The sequence below is a fragment of the Motacilla alba genome, chromosome 2, assembly GCF_015832195.1.
Source record: "Motacilla alba alba isolate MOTALB_02 chromosome 2, Motacilla_alba_V1.0_pri, whole genome shotgun sequence".
Taxonomy (NCBI): Eukaryota; Metazoa; Chordata; class Aves; order Passeriformes; family Motacillidae; genus Motacilla; species Motacilla alba.
Window position 1 is genome coordinate 24,091,224 of NC_052017.1, and position 24,306 is coordinate 24,115,529.

General features: G+C 39.4%; 1 protein-coding gene across 1 annotated transcript in view; it reads left to right on the plus strand.

Moving 5' to 3' along the window:
* Window positions 1-24,022, plus strand: part of COL1A2 (collagen type I alpha 2 chain) — a 38,989-nt gene extending 14,967 nt beyond the window's left edge. The window contains exons 17-52 of the mRNA XM_038128293.1: window positions 1,285-1,383; window positions 1,466-1,510; window positions 1,619-1,717; window positions 2,304-2,357; window positions 2,457-2,564; window positions 3,389-3,442; window positions 3,544-3,642; window positions 4,505-4,558; window positions 4,938-5,036; window positions 5,775-5,828; window positions 6,477-6,530; window positions 6,657-6,710; window positions 6,810-6,863; window positions 7,659-7,703; window positions 9,792-9,890; window positions 10,527-10,634; window positions 11,173-11,226; window positions 11,782-11,835; window positions 12,398-12,451; window positions 12,560-12,613; window positions 12,715-12,822; window positions 13,786-13,839; window positions 13,933-13,986; window positions 14,894-15,055; window positions 15,786-15,893; window positions 16,322-16,429; window positions 17,376-17,429; window positions 17,537-17,644; window positions 17,847-17,900; window positions 18,233-18,340; window positions 18,995-19,048; window positions 19,180-19,287; window positions 19,688-19,934; window positions 20,353-20,546; window positions 22,271-22,513; window positions 23,105-24,022. Coding sequence (XP_037984221.1) covers window positions 1,285-1,383; window positions 1,466-1,510; window positions 1,619-1,717; window positions 2,304-2,357; window positions 2,457-2,564; window positions 3,389-3,442; window positions 3,544-3,642; window positions 4,505-4,558; window positions 4,938-5,036; window positions 5,775-5,828; window positions 6,477-6,530; window positions 6,657-6,710; window positions 6,810-6,863; window positions 7,659-7,703; window positions 9,792-9,890; window positions 10,527-10,634; window positions 11,173-11,226; window positions 11,782-11,835; window positions 12,398-12,451; window positions 12,560-12,613; window positions 12,715-12,822; window positions 13,786-13,839; window positions 13,933-13,986; window positions 14,894-15,055; window positions 15,786-15,893; window positions 16,322-16,429; window positions 17,376-17,429; window positions 17,537-17,644; window positions 17,847-17,900; window positions 18,233-18,340; window positions 18,995-19,048; window positions 19,180-19,287; window positions 19,688-19,934; window positions 20,353-20,546; window positions 22,271-22,513; window positions 23,105-23,251 — 3,306 coding nt within the window. The 3' untranslated portion in view covers window positions 23,252-24,022. The remainder of the gene's footprint in view (window positions 1-1,284; window positions 1,384-1,465; window positions 1,511-1,618; window positions 1,718-2,303; window positions 2,358-2,456; window positions 2,565-3,388; window positions 3,443-3,543; window positions 3,643-4,504; window positions 4,559-4,937; window positions 5,037-5,774; window positions 5,829-6,476; window positions 6,531-6,656; window positions 6,711-6,809; window positions 6,864-7,658; window positions 7,704-9,791; window positions 9,891-10,526; window positions 10,635-11,172; window positions 11,227-11,781; window positions 11,836-12,397; window positions 12,452-12,559; window positions 12,614-12,714; window positions 12,823-13,785; window positions 13,840-13,932; window positions 13,987-14,893; window positions 15,056-15,785; window positions 15,894-16,321; window positions 16,430-17,375; window positions 17,430-17,536; window positions 17,645-17,846; window positions 17,901-18,232; window positions 18,341-18,994; window positions 19,049-19,179; window positions 19,288-19,687; window positions 19,935-20,352; window positions 20,547-22,270; window positions 22,514-23,104) is intronic.
* The last annotated feature ends 284 nt before the right edge of the window (window positions 24,023-24,306 follow it).

A 24,306-nucleotide genomic window follows, 5' to 3' on the forward strand; every position in this document is an offset into this window, starting at 1 on the left:
TTAAGAGTGCTTTCTTATTAGTTACTCCAGGGATTCATCCTCATCCTGATCTGTATTTGGAGAACATCAGATATGAATGCTCATTTAAAGTCAGCACTTCAGAGCTGTAGATTGTAGCTGGGCAGGTTCAGGAAAACAGAACCCTTTTACTGCATCTTAATTGGTGCACTTATATACTCTTTCCAAGGGTGACATGAATCGTAATAAATAAGTGAGGCAGCAGTTAAATCACTTTACAAAAATAGTGGAGGACAAAGAAGCTGCATTTGAGTATTGGGCTACTTCCGAGTCCTTGAAATTACAGTAGAGAACTTGCATTAAATTTTTTCAGATTTAGGGTGGTACCATTTTGCTCTTGCAGACTATAATTTAAATTATTCACTTTATTGCTCAAAACTTAGCATTTTTTACCTGGGTAAGAGCCTCAATGTTTTGAGTGACCAAGGAAGGACAGAGCATTTGAGGAAAGAGTATTGCATATATTTCATTTACAAATTGTGCTGACCATTTGTCACAAAATCCATGTCATTCTGTGTATCTGACAAAACTTAATCCACTTTTAGAAGAAGAAAAGTATTGTTTTCTAAACCCTTTAATTTTAACTGCAGGGAAGATGAGAAAAAACTGAGATCCCATTCTGGTTGTTCTTTTCAAAAGGCAACACTTGAAAACCATTAAGTCTTCTGTATGCAGATGTAAGGGAGGTTATAGCGTGTAGTTTCAAGAGAAGACTGCCTACATATCCAGGGTGAACTCTGACTGAGCTGCTGAGGAGAACTTGTTATTATATTCAGGTTCTTGTAGTAAACTTAGGGAATACAACCTTCTGGAAATAAAAGCATGAACCTTTTTTTTTTGTCATTTACTCCATTGTGAGCACTATCATATGCACTCTGATCAGGCATAATTTTTCATCTATGCAAATGGCATCTGGTAATGGCCAATAGATAATGGCCAATTAGGTCTTGTCTAGTGTGGCAGGCCAGCTCTGGAGGCACATGGATGCAAATGAGACTGGAATTCTAATTCTGATTTTTTTAGTCAACCTTCTGGGTAAGCATCTGCTTTTCCTGTCTTAGCCATTACCTTAGATGGAGCCTAAATAGACATCCCAACTTGAGTGCCTTTAAAATCCATTAAAAGCTCTCAGCTGCTTGGTTTCCTGGTCTCTGAAGTGGGAATACACAAATATGATTATTTTCGTGCCAGGCTGATACAGGATTGCTTCACTCTTGCCATAAGACTGTGTACCCTGATAGAGGGTTCTGTCCTTCTCTCCAACAGGGTGAAATTGGACCTGCTGGTAATGTTGGTCCTAGTGGTCCTGCTGGCCCAAGAGGAGAGATTGGTCTTCCTGGTTCTAGTGGTCCTGTTGGCCCTCCAGTGAGTAACTTGCCATTCTCTATCTATGAGATGTGTGCACTTTTGGTTCTGAATTAACCAGTATTGTTACCTTTCTTGACAGGGCAACCCCGGTGCTAATGGTCTTCCAGGGGCTAAAGGTGCAGCTGTAAGTACAACTACACTCACTCGTGCTTCCTGTGAAAAACCCCAACTCAGTTAATGCAGCAGAAAAGACAATGGGTTCACAATACCTTTTTCTCCCTCTGTTGGACAGGGTCTTCCTGGGGTTGCTGGTGCTCCTGGTCTGCCTGGTCCCCGTGGTATTCTTGGTCCTCCTGGCCCTGCTGGTCCTAGTGGTGCTAGAGGACTTGTTGTAAGTGACCTCCTGTATTGCATGTATTTGAAAACTGGACACAGTGTCCACAGTTGTGAAAGATCTCTGGATACATTTTTGTTATAGTGCACACACTTTTTCTTGATGCACTACAATTAACATTGTATTCAATTTCTGTGTCTCATTACTTGCTTTAGATGCTGAGACTGAAAAGGTTCACTTTGCACTCCCTATGAGTGCAAGGAGTAGTTGGACTCAGTGATCCTTGTGGGTCCCTTCCAATGCAGAGTATTGTGTGACTGTGAAGCTCTGTCCATGTTGATAGCACTGAGAGAGATGTGGCAGCAATCTCCCAACTAGGCCCTCGGTGGGTATCCTCAGTAGAGGAACCAGCCCTAAATGTGTCATTGTTCTGTAATGTCATTTCTAAGCACCATTAAGATGTTTGGTTTTGTGCCTTTTAAGTCAAAAATACAGTCATGCTCATTGGCCATTTTCACAATAGAGGGAGGCATGCCATTAGGTGATTAAAAATTTTTTTGATTCATGAGTAAGCTCTCAGGGTAGAGGAAGGATTTTTGGAATGACGCCCAATTCTGTAATCTCTTTTTGTTTCGGACTCTAGGGTGAACCAGGCCCCGCTGGTGCCAAGGGAGAAAGTGGTATGAAGGGTGAACCTGTAAGTATGGCAAAATGTGAAGGCTTTTTCAATCAAAAGCCTGATAATATCTGAAACACAGTGTCTGATATCTTCTTTTTCCCTGTTTGTTCGAAATAGGGTGCTGCTGGACCTGCTGGCCCTCCTGGCCCTAGTGGTGAGGAAGGCAAGAGAGGCAGCCCTGGTGAACCTGGCTCTGCTGGTCCCCCAGGCCCCGCTGGTCTGAGGGTAGGTTTTCTTTTCATGTTCCAGACTTAGAAGCAAAAAGGAAAGTGGAAATAAAGTGGAAATCAATCTAGAGTCCCACAGGCAAATTAAATAATTATGAGTAATTAAATTGACATTAATGCTGCTAAGCAGTGGTAATTTTCAGTTCTGAACCTTTTGATTAGTTGGGACCAAACCCATTTTTGCTTTACATTAATGCTTGTTTACTCTCTTATCCCTGAAGTATTTAGAGATGGCTTTGATGTATCCACTGTGTAATATTTAGTGAATTATCTTTTGAATATTCTTAAAAGTTTGTGATGGGATTTAACTGCTTAAAACCAGTAATGGGCTCACACATAATGGAGGGTAAAAGCTTTCAATTCAGTGTCTTCAAGGATGCCTAGTAAACTTTTCTTTGGGTGAGAAAGCCACTCCATGAACTTCAGGAAGCATGTAGCTTCATGAAGGAAGAGAATTCACAGGAAAGTAAGAAAAATGGCAGCGCTTCCCCCAGATTTTTTTTTTCAGAGATAAAGAATTCAGAGTCAGTAACTCTCTACAGGGAATGTGGAACTGTGTGGGGCAGGTTGTGGGATCCTAGCTGCTGGCAAGAGCCACTATTAGTTACAATGAACACTGAAAATTATACAGATTAGAATTTAAAGAAATCTACAGGAGGTGAGAGGGATTTCTTTCACAATACCTATTTACACTGAGGCGTGTGTGCTTAAAGCTGCACTTACCTCAAATTCAGCAGACCTGCTTGGAAGGCTGAAATCTAGTAGGCACTATACGCCTCACAGGAACAGATTTATTTCTTTCCCTTTCTTGATTGGTTGTAGGGTGTACCTGGATCTCGTGGGCTCCCTGGAGCTGATGGCAGAGCTGGTGTCATGGTAAGCCTTTGTCTGGGTCACTGTTTTTGAACCACCTTTTATATACAGATGTGCAATGCTTTTTGCTACCTCTGCATAATTTTATTTCTTTCTTTTCATAGGGACCTGCTGGTAACCGTGGTGCTAGTGGTCCTGTTGGTGCTAAGGGTCCTAATGGTGATGCTGGCCGTCCTGGTGAGCCTGGTCTTATGGGTCCAAGAGTAAGTTCGAACTCTGTGGATTAAGTTTGAACTACATAGGAAGAAAATTACTCACAATTAATGGACACAATTATTCAGAAATCCAACTGCAAAAATTCAGCATGTGTTAATCACAGTTAGGGCACTTCCACTACTCAACTGGAAAAAGCCCATTAGGAATGATTAAGAAGCATCAAAATGTTTATTGAAATTAGTTACTTTTGTTAGGGTAGTATTTGATGGCCTTGGGATGGAGCACTGTCCTCTTGTACTAGATACTGCATTGACTTCTGTAAGGGGTTTCCACTTGTGATTATTTCCAGAATGTGATCATTACGGTCACAATTAAGGTGTGAGTGTTCTCTTTAGTGAACTCAAAGGAAAGTAGATCCTACTAAAATAATGTGAAATGGCTGATCTCAATTATTTCTTTTTTATTTTGCAAACGACTTCACTGAAAACAGCCATTTACTTTTAGTGGTGTAGGCTGCAGCCAGATTATGATCATCTCATTACGTTTTTACTCCTTATTCTTTCTCTTCCTACCCTACCCCGAAGGGAAAGTTTGCAATGCACACACAAGTATTAGGTATCTGCAAACATTGAAACACACTATCCTCCAAAGCAGACCCTGAATTAGTTTCTCTGAGTAAAACAGGTACTTCCCTACACTGATTTTTAACTGGCATGGGAGCCCACACCACCAAATTAACAGTCAGTGCGCTTCAGGTGGAAATGTGATAGCACCTACTATTCTGTTTAGACAGTGTACATTGATATCTTGGCACCTCTGTGTGTGCATGCATGCATGTAGAAAAAATGGTGGTTCATGTGTTGGGTGAGTAGGTTTCCTTCTAAAATCATGAAACTTTTCCTTTCTCAGGGTCTCCCAGGTCAGCCTGGAAGCCCAGGCCCTGCTGGCAAGGAAGGTCCTGTTGTAAGTACCTTGCTTTTTATTCTGTTCCCCCGTTGGATGGGAAAGAATGAAGTACAATAGTATAAAGCAGATATCTCAGCATTGAGCTCTAACTCAACTGTGTAAATCCAGCAAGATTTTCTGTTGTATTACCCAGAAGATCAGTGTGAAGATTTCCATTCATTTCTGTGGGTCTCAGATTAGGCCTATGTCCTGGAAGGGGAAGAAGGAATACAGAGTTCTACAAAAAGGAGGAAAAGGGAGGGATGCATGCGCATGTGATGTATCAATGATGGTGAAAAGTTCAATGACATTTGCTCCTTGTCAGTACATACTTCTCCTAAAGCTGAACTCTAATTAAATTACCTCAGCCATTTAATAGTATGATTTCTTTTTCTAGGGTTTCCCTGGAGCAGATGGTAGAGTTGGGCCAATTGGTCCAGCTGGTAACAGAGGTGAGCCTGGCAACATTGGATTCCCTGGACCGAAAGGTCCCACTGTAAGTACAGTACAGAACCTTTCTATTACTATGAAAGTATTTCCAGACTAATCTGTAGGGTCCCAACTCTGTCATTAATCTAACACATCTCCCTGTATCCTGCTCATCACATGGCATCCGCTTACATTCAAGAGTTCCGTTTCAAATTATTTTCCAGTTATCTAAAATATTATTAAAGAAATGAAAAAGCAGTTTAATTAGCTTAGGGATATTTTGAAGTTGAAGTGATTAGAATAATATATGTCTATTTTATGATTTCAGCATGTCCATTTTATAATTTCTGTAAATTGACATCTGTAAAAGTTCTTTCAAGTTTGGCCATTCAACCAGTTCCAGAGTACTGTTATTTATGGACCACTATCTAAAGCTCACTCAATTTACAAGAAAAGCTACCAGTGACTTCACTGGAGTTCTTTACATGTCCCACAGAGGCCACAGATAACAATCATGTCCTGGACTTGGGGGTTGCTGTACATACACACAAATGTATTGCATAGGATACTACGTGGAGTGCCATGAATTACAATCTCAAAACACAAAGGCAGTGAGTTTTCAAAATATATTTTTGAGCCAAGTGATCCAAAAAGACAGATGGAGCTTGTGTGTGTTTTAATTGGGGTTAAAGAACTATTACAGTAAATCTTCTGGCAGTAAGAGTGTAAGTTTCTGCTTAGTAGTTTAAACTGAATCTAATATGAAGTGTTGGTTAACTTTTATATCTTTTTCTTTCAACTTCAGGGTGAACCTGGCAAACCTGGTGAAAAAGGCAATGTTGGTCTTGCTGGCCCACGGGTACGTGGATATATTTTCTTTATCACCTTACAGAGAGGAAAAAAAAAGATTTTCGAAACCTCTGTAATAAGATAGCATTGGCTTGTGCAAGTATGACTAGATGATGAAATTAGAAAAGCCCTTGGGAATGGATTGTTTTTCGCTTCTTGTCAGTGGGGGCTAATTCTTAACGGATAAATGAAAACTCCCCTTCTTGGGTATTAGCTGGGTAATTAATCATAGGCTATTATCCTATAAAGATGAAAAAATAGCACTCCTTGTCCTTAGTTCTTGGAGCACAGGGTATGGTTTATAATTCATCCTGTAAATTTACAACTTTTTACTCTTAGTTGAAACTTACTAATTCTTCCATTTAAGGGACCGAACAAACAGTCTTTTGTGGGAAAAATTTTATCAGCAAGGTTTATATATTCTGTAATTCCCAAAGAAGTTTTCTTAAGTATGAATGTGCTGCAATAACTAAAACAATTATGAGAATTTAAAATTTTCAAGCATCTCTGTTACCTCTGGCTGTGAAGTTTTTGCAAGTAAATGGTTAAGTTCAAAATACAGAATCAGAGGTGCTTTTTTTCGGCACATAATCATTTAGAGAATTTACTCATATCAAATTAAAACTTTGATAACAGCTTTCTACTTGAACATATACAGGGTGCTCCTGGTCCAGAGGGAAACAATGGTGCTCAAGGTCCTCCTGGAGTCACTGTAAGTAACAGCTTCCACCCAAATCCCATTTTTGATTTACTTTTCATTAATGGGACTTCCCATTTTAAAATCCACTTCCCTGTATTTCATCTTCCAAGTTAATAACTTGCTTTTCATTCCACCCAGGGCAACCAAGGTGGAAAGGGTGAAACAGGTCCTGCTGGCCCTCCTGGCTTCCAGGTAAGTAACTGTGTGCTCTGTTCAATCTTGTCCATGGTTCCCAAAGCGTGAAGAGCTTCTGCCTTAACTATATTTGTATTCTTGTTTCTTTGCACTCAGGGTCTGCCAGGTCCCTCGGGTCCTGCTGGAGAGGCTGGTAAACCAGGCGAGAGGGTGAGTGGCAGACGCAGCATTCTGTGGGGAGGGCAGGCATTGCATGAGGGCTGTGTTTGCAATGGCACACGTGGTGGAGCAAGAGCCTGTTGAATCTATTTGCCAAAACAAAGCAATCAGGGTAACACGCAAACTCTAATTTGCAAAAGTCCCTTTTGCCCTGGAACTTGCATCATACTTCCTTTTTAAAAGTCTTGGTATGAAACAGAGTGAAGATAGTCCTTTGCTCTTAAGGCCTTAAGTAGCAATAAACTATGCTTCTTCCCCTGAAAGAAACAGTATATGAAGATATTTTACTTCACATTTCTTTAAGAATCTTCAAGGTTCAGTCTAACCTGCACTACTCCATTAATGTTTTTGCACCTCAGCTGATTTCGGGGAATGTACAAGGGCATCCAACTGAGGTGGTTCAGTTGCAATTCATGCTCTAGCTGCTGCACAGTTAGTGTGGGATGGACTCTGCAAATTGTGCATCCTTTGTGTCATAATCACCTTTAACATTTATAGCTATATCTGTGTCCCTGTAAAAGAGTTTACATTGCATATACCTAAAAAAGAGTGTGTAATTTTATAACTAACTCTTCAGATGAAAAAATATTATCTAGTGTCTACCTTGAGATACTGTGCAGCTGGAGGAAAAGGGCTTATTTCCATGTATGTAATAGATTGTCTGAAAATTTGTCTGAAACTTTTCAATATGCTGCTGCAATTTGAGAATTTTCATTTGTTGCTAAAAAACAAAGCACAATTTAAGCAAGTAAAATAAACTTTACCTCTATATTTACTCCCTTCTAGGGTCTTCATGGTGAATTTGGTGTCCCTGGTCCTGCTGGCCCAAGAGTGAGTAACTCATTTGAAATCTGGTACTGACTGTCTTAATAATGTGTTCTGTAATAATAGTAACTATGTACATTTCCATGTTCCTCAAGGCAAAAAGCTCTTCTCTGTTACAGAATAGTGTATTGCAGCAGACTCCCAGGAATGAAGGATGATATTCTCTGTTCTTCGCCAGTGTCAGGGTATTTGAGTTAGGGTTAACACAGTTGCCAGTCCTAGTAAACTTCTGTATAAGAAGTATGAATATTACCCAAATAATGATATTCTGTATTAACCTTACAGTGAGACTGTGGATGATAAAGGACTGATCCTGCAGTGTTACACTGAGGCCTGATGAATATGACATTTTTCATCTTCAGTGCCTGTGCACAGACCTTCTTAGCCTGACCATTTCAGTTTTACTATCCATGCTAGGCAGCTCCTACCTCCCCAGTACTGTCTTTGAATAAATAGTAGACTCAATTCAGAAACCAGAATAGTCATTAGAAGGTATTGCCTCCCACTGCCCTTTAATTCTGAACTGTCAATAAACATCCTCAAAGAGCTTTGTGTGGATGCCTTTGCATGGCAGTAAGATCCCGTTTATGCAGAGCAAGATGTAGTTTATAAAGGGCTCAATTAAGTATTTACTTTCCAAATCCGCCTTCAAAGAGATTGATATTTAATCTACTTCTGTTGCTTCTTCTTTTCTTGTGACTTGCAGATTAAATGTATCCAGTGACAAATATTCCCAGTCACTCTTAAAAGTTACTCCAGTCAGTTTAAACAGCACTTTTGCCCCAATGGCTTAGTGCCCTGAGTCTGTATCAAAAACCACATGTGCTCTAAACTCTCATTTTGCCATTGCATCCAAGCCAAGTTCCCTTTGTCATAGCAGTAGCAGGTATTTTCCTCTGCTCTAGCTTGCCCTAAGCATCACAAATCGAGCCCTCAGTGTATTTCATCCAGTATTCCAAATTAGGTCTTACTGATGCTTTATACACAAAACTAACACTACCCCACTGCTTGTTCCAGATCACATTTTCCTTTTACATGTCCATGTCCTATTGTTGTCTATTACCTTTCCCTTTCAGTAATTTTCACCACTGAAACCTCCACTTACAGCAGAATTTACAGTTTTGGTGCCTAAATAAATGGCCTGGTACTTGCACTCTTGAATTTTATCTCTGCTGTGACAGCCATCTAGCAGATTGTTCACTTCTTCCTGTGTTGTCTGCCAATCCTTCTTTCCATTGACAAATGCTTCCACCTATGTGATATCTGCATATTTCTTCTTTTTCTGCTTCTCTGTACATAACAAAATATATGAAAAAAAATTAATTTAGGAACATCTCTACAATATAAATTTATCTGTTGCATCATTGGTGCTTTCTACTGGTGTGCTATCTCCCCTTAAGTCAGTTCTTTAACCATATTATAGTTTTTATACAAATTCCATATTCTCCAGTATAACTAAAAACTCCATTATACCTTATCAGATTATTCACTGATGTCCAGCTTGATCACACTGAGATAATTTGAGATATCTTTAGTAAAACCAGTGTTTCTATCTTTTATACATCTGTTGTGCATTTAAGTTGAGTTTCTGGCTACTCCCACATCTCCAGATCTATGATGCAGAATTTAACCTTACACTTGTTATAATGTACAGGTCACATTAGTAGGCTTTAGGTGTTGTTACCTTTACTCTTCTGTCACCAGGCATTTGCCACTGTTAAAATAATTGTTTGCCAATTACTATCCCTTTAATTTCACTAGATTCCATTATTTGTCCTAAAACAGAATCTCCATTTGACAGTAGAATGCCAGACACTGTTAACAGAAAAAGCACAGTAGCCAAAACCCATGTTCAAGAAGTATTAATACTTTAGTTGTCAGCTGTTGTCATGATGCAAGACTTCATTACTTCATTTTGATATTTTTGTGTCAAAAGCTAGAGCCAGTTCCTATGACTAATTTAGTTGATAGCTGCACAATTCTAATTAAAGGTTTGTTCAGATAAAAAATGTGCCATGCTGTCATTGCTCCCAGCCAGTGCTTTCAGCTAGAGAACAATTCACGGAAGCACTCAGATCAGACTGTCTCCTGTAGGGTGAGCGTGGTCCTCCTGGCGAGAGCGGTGCTGTTGGTCCTGCTGGTCCCATTGGAAGCCGTGGTCCCTCTGGCCCACCAGGCCCCGATGGTAACAAGGTATGCCTTTTCCAGCTGCCATTGCCTTACTGTCGAATTCCTGATCAACGCAGTCCAAAACCTCTCTCCAAGTGGTGAAGTTCCATCCCAGCTAGTCCACACTAACATTAAATGGGTTTATGTTTAGTAATATAGATTATGGGAGAGGAAGTCAGTTTAAATACAGGTTGTCAGCTGGGGATGCTGTTATTCTGTTTGGAGATAGCATGAATTTTGGTCAGAATCTCAGATCCTGACTTCTGTTTATACCCACACCTATGTGTACACAGGAAGCTCTTGTCTCTAGTTAGCAATATTTTCCCCCAAATATTAGGGCAATAATAAATTATTATCTAGCAAATGATGATGTTGGCTTGATGCTAAGTGAATCTGGGTGTTTTAGTTTTCTACATTTCCATGGCTAGTCTTTCTACATAAGTTTAGTTTGGAAAATGGACCTAAAACCTCAGGAGACCACAGAATCACATCTAGCATCTTCACTAGCTGGAAAAATAAAACATGTACAATAGCTCAAGACAAAAATGTTACTACTTACACTGTTTACAACCAAGTAGAATGGTGGACAGAATAGTAATGATGATTTTGTTCCAAATTGTGTGAGTGACTTGACCCTCACGTATATGTCATTGCTGCTAGGGTGAGCCTGGCAATGTTGGTGCTGCTGGTGCTCCTGGTCCTGCTGGCCCTGGGGGAATCCCAGGAGAGAGAGGTGTTGCTGGTGTTCCAGGAGGCAAGGGTGAAAAGGTAAGATGGACAACTGGCTTGCTATTGCATGCACAGGCTTGAGATGTCTAAATTTCATTAAGTTGGAAAAACCTGCAGGTTACCCCAATGTGACTTTTATTTACTGTGAAACTATATTACTCAATGGTCAGCAAGTAGAGGTTTTGTTGGTCTAACGGACTGACTGTCTTTTCCAAGGTGCTATTCTAAAAATATTTTAAAAATCTATGTATTGATATGTAGCTCAATAAAGAACACTAGGCTGTATTAGGAAAAAAAAAAAAAAAGATAGAATGGAGTGCTGATCTGGTTTCTTGATTCTAATGATGGTCTGAAAATAACTTTCTGTTATATGAAACATGTGGCATTTCATGTGTCCGCCCATATGACATCATTTTAATAGCTGTTTTCTTGCTTCATATAGAAGGTATAACATGAATACCTAGGAGAATGCCTGATGTCTAAGTAATGCACAGATACTCAGCCAACACCTCAAGACTTCTTTCATACAAACTGTTGTGTTCACTTCCAATACAATTTTTCCCACTGTGTGTTCCAGGGTGCCCCAGGTCTGAGAGGTGATATGGGCGCAACAGGAAGAGATGGTGCTCGTGTAAGTATCTTGTGATTCTACTTGACTTTACCTTGCTACACCTCAGAACTTAAATAACTGAGAAGAATGTTCAGAACTCACATTTCCCACTGTATCTGCTCATTTTTGATACAAATCAATGTAATTTTGTTGCCCCTTGTCCAAGGATGATTGAATTCAGGAGGAGAGAGAGAGAAAAGTGATCACCTCTCATGCATCCAAGCAGAGAAATTTTATGAGCAGAGTGTTTCACAGACATTGCACAGCTGTTCTGTGTGATAGTGAACTTTAATTTCATGGGCTCAACCCAGGCAGCTAATTTTAAAGGCAGCCGGCAAAGTTACACAAAATGATCCCTAAATTTTAGATTTCAGATGTCTTTCTTAGGATTCATACTTTGGGAAGAAAAATAACAGAATAGGTTTTGTTTTATAAAATCATGTATCCTTTATATTGAGAACATCTGAAAGAAAGTTAGTTACACACCTTTCTCCAGGGGGAAGGAGAAAGCTTATTTAAAAGGGTTCGTCCTACTTACATTTTGTTTGAAACAATGTCCTGTCTCTTGTCCTATAGGGTCTGCCTGGTGCTATTGGTGCTCCTGGCCCTGCTGGTGGTGCTGGTGAACGGGTAAGTCTACTTTTTGAATGAAAAAATGCCTGGTTGGTACAGTTTACTCACACATGAATATTAAAGATGAGTTCTATAAAAACCAATTCCATCTTTCTAGTTTGCACCAGTTCTTTAAGTTTTTCGGATTCAGGAAGCAAGGGCTTTTGGGACTATTCAGTGGAGCTTGCCATAGGACCCCAAACCTTTTTCTAAAAGGGCAGGGAAGGGGATGCACATCTCCATGGCAGTGAGTTATATCTGGAGAGGATTCTGATTCAGCTGTGGGCTGAATTTTTCCCAGCTGAGGTTAAACTCCACAATCCCACTCACACTGTGAGAGGAGATTTTGATGCAATGATGAATAACCGCACCTTACCTCAAAATGATACTTTATGGTGTCTGAGAATCATTAGATATTATTAATACAGGGTGGATCAAAAACCCAGAAACATTTTCAGTAACACCCTCTGTACTGGAGATCCAAAGAGACTCACTATATGTATCTGTACCACAGGAGCATTCCTGTTCTGGCTGCACTTAGGCCATTTCCCAGTGTCAAAGTGTTTTGCCTATCTTTTAGGGAGAAGGAGGTCCTGCTGGTCCTGCTGGCCCTGCTGGTGCCCGTGGTATCCCTGTAAGTTGTAATTTCTACAATTATTCCTGTGTCAAAGACATGATATTCAGAAAACTGCTCTTTTAAAGATCATTCTAACCAGTCGTCTCTTCTTTGTCCTCTCTCTAGGGTGAACGTGGAGAGCCCGGTCCTGTAGGTCCCAGTGGATTTGCTGGACCCCCTGTGAGTTTTGTTTGCACTTTCCTCATATTGATGCCATAACCTTCCTCTATTTCCTCTGCAAGGTTTTCAGTTCCTCATTTTGTCTGTTTTTCTGCCCCCAGGGTGCAGCTGGTCAGCCTGGTGCTAAAGGCGAGCGTGGGCCCAAAGGACCTAAGGGTGAAACTGGACCAACAGGTGCCATTGGCCCAATCGGTGCTTCTGGACCACCAGTAAGTGAACTGTGTCTTTGTGAAATGCATCGTTCTCAACTGTGCCATGCAAGCAATGCATTAGCCTGAAAGCCTTGAATTCTGAAAAGGTAATGAAAGAAAGAAGCAAAACTTCAAGCTAGGCTGTGAGAAAAGTTAGCCTGCTGATTTTCACATATTATGTAAATTTTATCAATCTATTTACGTGGGCTCAGATCGTGAGTCTGGAACTGAAATGAAGAGACAATAATAACTAATTTTCTACTTGCTCTGAAGATCAGCAAAATCACTGTATCTTGGACCATTCAGGGGGTGATTGTGGGTAAGTTTTGAGCTGAGGACATTGACACTTTTCTCTCAAAGATGGGATGAGCTGTCACAGTCTGATTTTCAGACTCAGTCATCCAGAAGCATGTGTGTAAATTTGTCTGTGCACCCATTTGCACATAGGATTTTCATGTGCTGACACCTTTGTAGCCCAAAGTTTTATACTGCCTCACATGCATATTACTGGGGAACTGGTTGAAATGATGCAGAAAGTCAGACCCATGTACTTCATATATCACAAAGTGTTGCAGGATAGCATGGCTTGGGTTACTTATTGTATGGTTTTAATACCAGTACCAGGCTCTTGCACTAAGTGGCTGTATCAGTCACACAGTGCAAGCAGAAAATTTGATGATTTTGCCCTGCTTTCACATTCTGACTTCCAGATTTGTTTAGATGCATGTAACATTTGCAAGGAAATTAATATGAGTCGTAAATGCCTTATGCAACTTTTCTCGGGCCTTATGATACTGATTTAAAATGGGTGTGAGAATTTATTATTGTCAGGATAGGCAGCATGGTTTTGGGCCCAGTCCTCCTGCTGGTGTAAAAATCACCCTTAGCTTTTGTAATAGCGAGACTGAGACCTTATTCTGAATAGGGAGCATTAATTGTCTTTGCTTGATCCATCTTTCTTTTTCAATCCTTCCTACTTAGGGTCCCGCTGGTGCTGCTGGTCCTGCTGGCCCTCGTGGTGATGCTGGTCCTCCTGTAAGTCTTCAGGCTTTTGGTACTGGCATTGTTGCTTTTCATAAAGTTATTGTTTCCTTTAAACCTAATCTTCATTTTCAAATTTATTTTTAGGGCATGACTGGTTTCCCTGGTGCTGCTGGAAGAGTTGGTCCTCCTGGCCCTGCTGTAAGTAACTAATGAAGGAATGTAATGGGAGATATGTCAGAAGCTGCTTTGCTTAGGGGTAATCTTAACTTTTGTGATATGAATGGTAGTTGCACTGGAATAACCTCAGATCCTTATAGAACTGGATGAGAAAAAAAATCTAATTGTTCAGACTCCCAGAGTACAACCTATGCATTTAATTTGTGAGTTTTTATAATACCTCAAGCATCCCTATGCCCTTTGAAGTACCCAGCCATTTCCAAAGATCAGTGTGTATTTGCTTTTGTTCAAATCAATGGCTATGCAATTACTCATGATGGAGTGGAATAAGAAGGTCGTGTCCAAACTGCACAAGAATGTTAAGGTTATTATATGTCTTCATTTTCTAAAGTACCTGCAGTTCTAGTCCCATTCTTGAGCAGGGCAAATTCACTCTGTTTTGGAATGTCAATCTTCTTTATTTTTCAGCAAGAAATTCTCATTCTAGATTGACATTTGTAGTCTTTTCTTTTCAAAGGTATTTTCAACCTTTACCAAAATGTATTTCTTCTCTTAGATGCTCTAGATTTAAAGAAATTTTAAATCCTGTTATCCAAAGCAAATAATCCTCTTGAATTGGAAGATACTGGGGTTTTTTTTTTCTCATGGATTTTATAGTTGCAATTAATGTCTCCAACAAGTGACAGGTCTATATTTTCCCACCAAATTTTGCCACTTTCACCTGCCCAGAGTTAAAAAAAAAAAAAAAAAGCAGTCAAATAATTGTACTGCTTCCAGCTCTCCACTGCTAACAAAGCAATAGAAGTTGCTGCTTTGGAGCAGCTGATGACCTGTTTAGTGCAAGGGAATATTTTTTCACATGGACTTAAAATGAAATTTTATCTCCAGGTCTGTATTGTAATGGTATCGTATTCATACTCAATCCTAGGGCATCACTGGTCCCCCTGGTCCTCCTGGCCCAGCTGGCAAAGATGGTCCTCGAGGTCTCCGTGGTGATGTTGGACCAGTTGGCCGCACTGGTGAACAAGGTATTGCTGGCCCACCTGGTTTTGCTGGTGAGAAAGGTCCATCTGGAGAGGCTGGTGCTGCTGTAAGTTACTGAGTATCACATCTCATTAAAAATGTTTCTCTTCATGTGAATGTTATGGCTTCTGAGATACTTTTGGTGTTTGTGAAGGGCTTTTCTACTTCATCCACAAATTTAGCAAACCCTTTAAGTAGAAGTTCCACTGAGACACAAGAAATTGTTCATAGGCATGCTTGACAAACATGCCATAAAAAGTGAACCTGATCCCTGGATTAGGGTTTTCTTTCTCTTTTTCTCTTGTGGTGAGTTGTATCTTTCTCTAACTACAGAAAAAAATTGATATTTAGTCTGAGAAAAGGAAGCACATCTTCTGCTCTGAAATTGATCCTCATGGGTAGAAAAAGAAGGAACCTGTGGATGTCCATTTAGAACAATCTCATTTCATAGCTGCACCAGAAACTTTGATTTGTGGGGATCTCAAGGTTAACGTTGTCTGCCCAGAGGTTGATGTAGAATTATGCAAATAAATTAATTACTTTTGAGTATCTTCAAGCTTTCATGTCCAGAATTACTGTCTTTTTTTAAAAGTCATACATGTTTCTGTCTTATTGAAGTAAGCACTTGCGTGAAATACCACAATTGTTACTCAAAAAAAATTATAGAAATTTCTTCTGGGATCTGCAAAAATTGTAACCGAGAATGCAATTTTCATTTATCAATTTATCATTTTCAGATGTGTATGTTACATTTATTTTTGTCTATTAATATAAATATTATTCTCTTCATGTCATAGGGTCCTCCTGGTGCCCCAGGTCCTCAGGGTATTCTTGGTGCTCCTGGTATCCTTGGTCTGCCTGGCTCTCGGGGAGAACGTGGTCTTCCAGGCATCTCTGGAGCAACAGTGAGTATATTATTAGTTAACTGCTTTAAACAGATAACATGTAATAAAAAAAGAGAACCCACACACACTTGAGGTCCTGTCTTATGGGAAGCCAGGGAGATGCAGATTATGCTGTTTCTGTGGCTGTTAGAGGATATGGACTTACCAGACATAGATCAATGGAAGAAATTATGGCTTATTGAGGACAAACCAAAATTATCTGCAAGTGAGCAAATTTTTCTGAATGTCAGAAATATTAAGAGGTTTCTAGTAGTAACATTTAGAATGAAGATAACATTTGATATAGATAGTTTTGTTTCTTGTGGCCTGATTCTTTTTTCCTTCCCAAACTCATTGCAGAGAAATGTTGCTCTTAGATAAAGAGTTCTGTAAGACTGGTTTGTGTTGTATTATAATGTCACATTTTGTTACAACTGTTCCTGTATTAGGGTGAACCTGGTCCCCTGGGTGTTTCTGGTCCTCCTGGTGCCCGTGGTCCCTCTGGTCCTGTGGGTTCTCCAGGTCCAAATGGTGCTCCTGGTGAAGCTGGACGTGATGTAAGCTGTCTTTTATCCTCTTCAGGTTGCTTTTTCTTTATTCTGATCCAAATACAAATACTTGGAAAAAGTGGATAGAACTGGAGACTGTTCTGTTAGCAAAATTGTGCAATGTCTTCAGAGAAAATTATATCAGGATTTTTATAGACATGGATTCCTGTGCCCAGCTTGGTGACAGAGTTTTTAAAGCACAAGTTGTGTGTGAAATACATCCTGAAGTCCCTCTCAGAATCTTTTCACTTTTTACTTAAATGCCAAGAAAGATGGAGTGGGGAACATTCATATCTTTCATGAAAGTATAAAAGCTTCAGTCTTATCAGGGAAGCTTATTTGATAACCTGAAGCATAGTTAATATGTTGTTTATTCAAATCTTGCAGAGACTTTGCAGAATTTCAAAGAGAACAGAGAATAGTAATTTAAAAAAAACTGAACTTTGTTTCATTGGAATTTTCTGAAGGAAAATGTTTTTTTTTGGACACAGCCTAAGTGCTGAAGTGAAATTAATATTCACAAAGGAAACCATTTAACCTTCTGAAGTATCACAGCAAAGTAATTTAGTTGTGGCTATTGTTTAGGTTCTTTTCCCTCCACTGGCATTTTTCATCTAAAAAGAAAGTCTCAGTTTTAAAGGAGTGAAAGCTAGTGAAGACTACTATTGTCTTAGCCTTTTCATTTTGAGAAATGTTGCAAAGCCCAGTAATTTTTTTCTTTACTGAACTTTTAAAACCTAAAATATTTGAAGACCATTTTAGTTTTCTGAGAACGTTAGTATATTTAGGGTGCTTGAGAATGGCATGTATGAGGAAGAGGTTTTTCTCTTTAGGATTTATACTGTCCTATCTCAGTATCTTCTTATACTCACTGTAAGCAATTAGGCTGAGACACAGTTCTGTGTGAGATGAAAGGTGATGGAATTTAGTAATTTTTTTCATGATATTTTAATAGGGCAATCCTGGAAATGATGGTCCTCCAGGCCGTGATGGTGCTCCTGGTTTCAAGGTAACTTGTTTCTTTTTCTTTTATTTCATTGTCATGAAAGAAATATTCCAATATGTGTAAGTCAGTAATAACACAATGTGTCTCCTGTTGCATTCCTTTGTTGCCAGGGTGAGCGTGGTGCTCCTGGTAATCCTGGTCCCAGTGGTGCTCTGGGTGCTCCTGGTCCTCATGGCCAAGTTGGTCCTTCTGGAAAGCCTGGAAACCGTGGTGAACCTGTAAGTCAATGAGATGATGATATACCTTAACTTTCTAGATTAATGTCTAAGAGGACTAAGACCTGTCTATCATATATACAAAGTATGTCCCACCTCTACAATGTATAGATAAATACTTAACTTTCTCCAGAGATGTGTTGACCATGGAACCCTCATTAGAACAACATACAGCAGTGATATTTATTCTCTATTCTTGTTTCAGGGCCCTGCTGGTGCTGTTGGTCCTGCTGGTGCTTTTGGTCCAAGAGGTCTTGCTGTAAGTCTGATTTTTAAATACATTACCACATTGATGCAAGAAGAGAAAATATGCTTTATCAATAAAGACTCATAATTGTGATCAAGGGGCCCAAACAATAATGCTTAAGGACATGAAAATATTTAGGAACTTAAAATCTCAGCATTCTCTTTTGTGGGATCAATCCTGAAGCTTTTAGGATTTGCACTCTTCCTGGGTGTGTTAAGGGGATGTTCATTATATACATTGGGATATGACTTAATGTAGAATATTTACACTTAATTGTTGCTTTGACAGGAGTATGTTGTTGAAGCCTTCTAATTAATTCCTTTAACACATATGTCCCTTCCTAGGGCCCACAAGGTCCACGTGGTGAGAAAGGTCTGCCTGGTGATAAGGGGCCTAGAGGTCTGCCTGGCTTAAAGGGACACAATGGATTGCAGGGTCTTCCTGGTCTTGCTGTAAGTAAATTATTTTCAGGGTTTTGAATATAATGAGAAAAAAAAAACAAAAAAAAACAACAAAAAAAAAAAAAAGTCACACTAGCAAGGAATTACTTATGCACAATACAGTATGTTAATACCACTTACTCCACTCTGCAGCAACTTTCACATGAAGAGTCATAAATAGTCTCTTTAGCATTCAATAGTTTTCGTACAAAATTGAAGATTGTGGTGTTGGCATTAAAAGTGTGACTACCATTAATTTCCTTGAAGCTCAATTGCATTTGGCTAACAAACTATTAAAAAAGCTTCTGCCTTTGTTTTAGTATTATTTCTTATTTTGGCCAGAAATGGTACAGCTTTTATCTCAGAAAAGTTGAAGTAATCTGTGAATTTTCTTCCCTTTAAATTTGGGTTTCAACTTTAGGAATTCTGACTTTTCTTTTAAAGCCTTCTCTGAAGATCAGAAGAAACAATATAAAGAATTTTACCCTCACTCCTCTCTTCCCAAAACAAGCGTTTTATACCCTAACTCCACTAATAAATGTCATTAGCCCTAGATTCCCATTCTCTGAACCCAAATACACATTACATACATTTCCTTCTTGAATCAAGCAAACACAATTATGTTCCACTGCTCTTTTTTTGATGACTGTGAATCTTTCCCAATAGGGCCAACATGGTGACCAAGGTCCTCCTGGTAACATTGGCCCTGCTGGCCCAAGGGTAGGTGAATTTCAGAATACATTCAAATAACTCCCCTTCTCTTTGTGCAATATGTATGTATGCTCCCATCCATATGAATCCCTATTTGTAGCAATTTTACTGTCATTTAAACTGTTCAAATTTCCTTTTAGGGTCCACCTGGTCCTTCTGGTCCTCCTGGTAAAGATGGTCGCAATGGTCTCCCTGGACCTATTGGCCCTGCTGGTGTTCGTGGCTCTCATGGTAGCCAAGGTCCTGCTGTGAGTATAACCTTTTTTTTTTGTTGATTTAACACATTTATGTTATACTGTAAACCTAGTAATTACATCACTTCAGAAGCCTAATAATGCACATGGTTTTGTTTCTTAAAAAAGATACGTAATATTAGGGAAATGTTTAATAGACCTGAACTAAAAGGTTGTCTTCACTTCTTATGGCCAGAGTGCAAATGCACAAAGGAGATGTGCTAGTCCTGCACTGTGCATCTTCCACTGCTTCAACCCATAGCAGTCACCACCGGGCAAGTCCATGTGTGCTGCCTCCAATTAGAGCTGAGGGTGCCAGGAATTAACTAGGAGTATGCATGTGTGGAAGCATTTCATTAAAAGCACCATATCTCTAACAGAATGCTTTTTTTCTTCTGCTTTTGAAAAACTTCAGGGTCCTCCTGGCCCTCCTGGTCCCCCTGGCCCCCCTGGTCCCAATGGTGGTGGATATGAAGTTGGCTTTGATGCAGAATACTACCGGGCTGATCAGCCTTCTCTCAGACCCAAGGATTATGAAGTTGATGCCACTCTGAAAACACTGAACAACCAAATTGAGACCCTGCTGACCCCAGAAGGCTCCAAAAAGAACCCAGCTCGCACCTGCCGTGACCTCAGACTCAGCCACCCAGAATGGAGCAGCGGTATGTTAGTGCCAGATGTTTGCCCTTTCTGGCTCAGGGAGCACTTCCAGGGCATTAGCTTTCTTCAGTGAAAAGTATCCTTGGCCAGGTGGCAAAAATACAAAATGACCAATGAAGAAGTTTTCTTCTGCCTTCACTGAAAATAGATACAGTCACATCCTGAAAAGCTCTTTGTAGATATTGTTGCACATTATTGCAATAATTTTCCAAAACAACACAAAAATATTTAACCCCTGCTTTTAAATACAGTTTCTTATACATTAACAATCCAAAATATCTGTATCCCACTTATCACCTTAATACTGCACCTAGCTATGATATTTATGGCCTTAGTTCCTATATCACACAAGTGAATATGAACTGCAGGCAAAGTTTATGCTGAGTGAACCATGATTTACATTTCTTCCCTCAATGGCAGGTTTCTACTGGATTGACCCTAACCAAGGCTGCACTGCAGATGCCATTAGAGCATACTGTGACTTTTCCACTGGTGAGACTTGCATCTATGCCAACCCTGACAACATTCCTGCTAAGAACTGGTATATCAGCAAGAATCCCAAGGACAAGAAGCAGCACATATGGTTTGGTGAAACTATCAATGGTGGCAGCCAGGTAAGTGATGTATGGCAAGGTGATTGTTTCCTACAGCACTGTCTGAAGAGTTCTCAATTCATTGACTCTCAGAAGCAAGCAGATAAATTAAGCTCTTAGGGGAGAAATATGAAAAAGCCAGCTACCTTTTATCTCAAGGGCATAGAGCTCTGATTCTGATTTAGATCAGTTTGTTAAAAGTACTTCTCAGTATTGTTCTAACTTTTCTTGATGTCTGCAAATGATCAATTCAGCCTGACTAATGGTTATTGCTAAGGGAAGCCTGGACTGGAATATGGTCCAGGCATATGAAGACAGTCCAGAAAATGTCTGAAAAATTAGGAAAAACATCAATCTTTTTAATTGATATTTTTATACAACACTATTCCTGGAAAGATATTTATATTACACATCACAGATACTGAGTGCATGCCACCATAACATTCAGAATTGTTGGTGTAAGTGAATACAAGAACTACTGTTCGCATGTTAGACACTGTCCCAGCAAATTGCAAGTACATTACTTTTATACAGCTAAGGAGATTTAATTACCTAATTCTTAAATGAAATGGAGTTGATATTGTGATGAAGTGTCTAAGATGATATGTAATCACATTGTGTCAGAACAGTCTAGGGTCCTGTCTCTTAGAGGGGCAAAAATAAGATGCTGTAAAAAGAATATAAGACTGAAGAAAACATTTGTACTATCCACAGACACTAGTGTATTAAAAAAAGTTTCAAAGCTCTATCAAAAAAGGTTTCACAGTTTCTTTGAGACAGGCATTGTTTGTGTGTAGCTGAGGGACCAGTAGATTGTCTTCCTTAAATTTACCTGATCTTGTCTCTGAATCCATATAAACTGCTTCCACCATACCTTGGAACAGAACTCTACAGTTCAACTACATCCCCTTGTTTCTGGTTGTCAGTCTACCTCCTACTACTTTTATTTTGTGCTCTTTAGCTCTGGAGTGGCAATAGAAAAGTGATCGCAGAGTTGTGATTCTTTTTTTTTTTTTTAAACTCCTAGCTGTCACAGTTTAAGCTCAGATAGAAATTAGGCATCATTGCCACTTGCTCAACTCCTTCTCTCTTCCCCCGATACACCCTAGTAGAAGGGGGAGGAGAATCAAAGTAAAACTGGCATGTTGAGATAAAAACAGTTTAATATTTGAAAATAAAATATAGTAAAAATGGTAAATAATAATGATAATAAAAAGGAAAACAATAGGTGGTGCAAAATGTCATTGCTAGCCACCTGCTGACTGGTGCCAGACACCCCTGCTTCCAGAACCCAGATTGGCTGCCCTTTTGGGTTACTTTGTCCCAGTTTATATATTGGGCATTATTTAAATGGTGTTGAATATCCCTTTGGTCAGCCCAGGTCACTGTCCAGCTATGCTCCCTGCCAGTTTCTTTTGCACACTTCCTCACTGGCAGAGCTTAAGGCACAAAAAAAAAAAAAACAAAAAACCAAAAAACAAACAAAAACCCAACAACAACAACAAAAAAAACCCAAAAAAAACCCCAAAAAAAGATCCTTAACTTAGCAAAAATCTGAAACATCAGTGTGTTTTCAACACCATTCTCATTCCAAATCCAAAACACAGCACTGTATCAGCAACTGAGAAGAAATTAAGTCTACCCTACCTGAAACCAGGACAGCAGAGCAGCTATCACTCATTTTCATTGCGAATATCCTCCTTTCCCCCACAATACAACTGACCGGGTTCCTCTCTGTTTTTCAGTTTGAATACAATAGTGAAGGAGTGACCTCAAAGGATATGGCCACCCAACTCGCCTTCATGCGTCTGCTGGCCAACCATGCCTCCCAGAACATCACCTACCACTGCAAGAACAGCATTGCTTACATGGATGCAGAAACTGGCAACCTTAAGAAGGCTGTTGTGCTGCAGGGATCCAACGACGTTGAGCTGCGAGCTGAAGGCAACAGCAGATTCACTTTCAGTGTTCTCGAGGATGGCTGCTCTGTAAGTAACACAGAAAACAAGGTCATGGTGACTGCCCAGGCCTAAGCATGTGATTAGGGACAGAGTTGTGCATTAATTCAGAATTAGATTATTGGTCAAACCAGCAAAATTTTGCCTGGTGTTGTAGTGTAAAGATACATACTACAAACCCAGCCATGGCAGATCCTTAACAAGTGGGAAGGAAGAGGTTGCACAAAAATCCTACCATGTAGGCCATGTGGCCAAAAAAAGAGTTTTCAGAGGGACCAGATCCAAATTCTGTGTAAACAGAAGATTGATAAGAAAACAGTGCACATGCTATAGAAGGGGCAGGATCTTTAAGTCCTGAAACAATCAGGCAGAGTTCTCTTAGAATCTAACATAATTTGGAATATTATGGTAGCTTGCATACAGCATCACATCAGACTACAGAAGATTCAAGTACATATTTTCCCTGTATTGGAGATCTAAATAGTTGGATGTGGGTATCTGACTTGCAAACAATAAAAGCAAAATTACTATGAAATTATTTCAGGAATTATCCATTCAGGTGAAACAATTCTTAATACTGTGAACAATGCAATAACAGTTGCAATGAATCTTCTCTTACAGAGAAAGAACAACGAATGGGGCAAAACAATCATTGAATACAGAACAAATAAGCCATCCCGCTTGCCCATCCTTGACATTGCACCTTTGGATATTGGCGGCGCTGACCAAGAATTCGGTTTGGACATTGGCCCAGTCTGTTTTAAATGAATGAACTAAAATTAACTTAAAGCCTCTCCCAAATTATTCTCTTGTCATTTCTTTTAATAATGAAAGCTGACTCCTTCCATTTCTTCTGTTCATCTACTTGCTTAAACTCTGGGCGAAAGAGAAGGAGAAGAATTGATTGGAGCATTGTGCAATGAAATTTAATACAGCCCCAAATGGACTTGGAAGTCTTTCAAGATTTAACACCTTGTTTTGGAAAATGTCAACCTTTGTAAAGAAAAAAAAAACAAAATAAAAAGTCATGAAAGTTTGCACCACTTGTGGCCTTTGAATATCTTCCACAGAGGAAGTTTAAATCCATGACTTCCAAAGGTTTAAACTACCTCATACACTAAATCAAGGGTGATCCACATCTTTTGTAGGAACTTCTCCATATGGTCTGAGGTACTTTCAGTTCCACTCAAAATACAGTGGTGCTAATTGCATAATTACAGAGTATCTTTCCAATACTTGAACTTTGATGGTGCTAGTAGCATTTAAAATATTGCTTCTCTGTTTCTTTGAAGTCTGTCTCAAAACTTTGGATGTCCTGTCTCACCCACAGCTTAAGCATGTGGATAATTTTTCTTCCTCTTTGTCTTCTTCCTCCAAAATCAGGTGTTCCCACTTTCAAATTTCATTTCAATCTTCTACTATGGGTAAAAAAAAGGTCATCATTTCTCAAAAAAAAAAGAAAGAAAATGTATTTTGTATATGTGAGATGTTTAAATAAATTGTGAAAAAAATGAAATAAAGCATGTCCAGTGTTCCAAAGGAAACTATTTAATGAATTACTTGCTTAGACACATTGGAGATTCTCAGAGCAAGATTTTGCACATTGCTATAAAACATTTTGTTAAAGCCTCAAAAGGTTGCCTACAACTCTCTTAAGGGTGTGATTGTCTATTTGACTCTTCATTTCAACACTAACTTTTGAGATGTTCTCAAGAAACTCACTCAGTAACTCTGTGCCTCATAGTATGAGAAGTTCAGAAGCAGAAATAATTCCATCCTTTTTTCCAACTACTAAGTAGGATTAATGGCTGCAAGAAGGACCA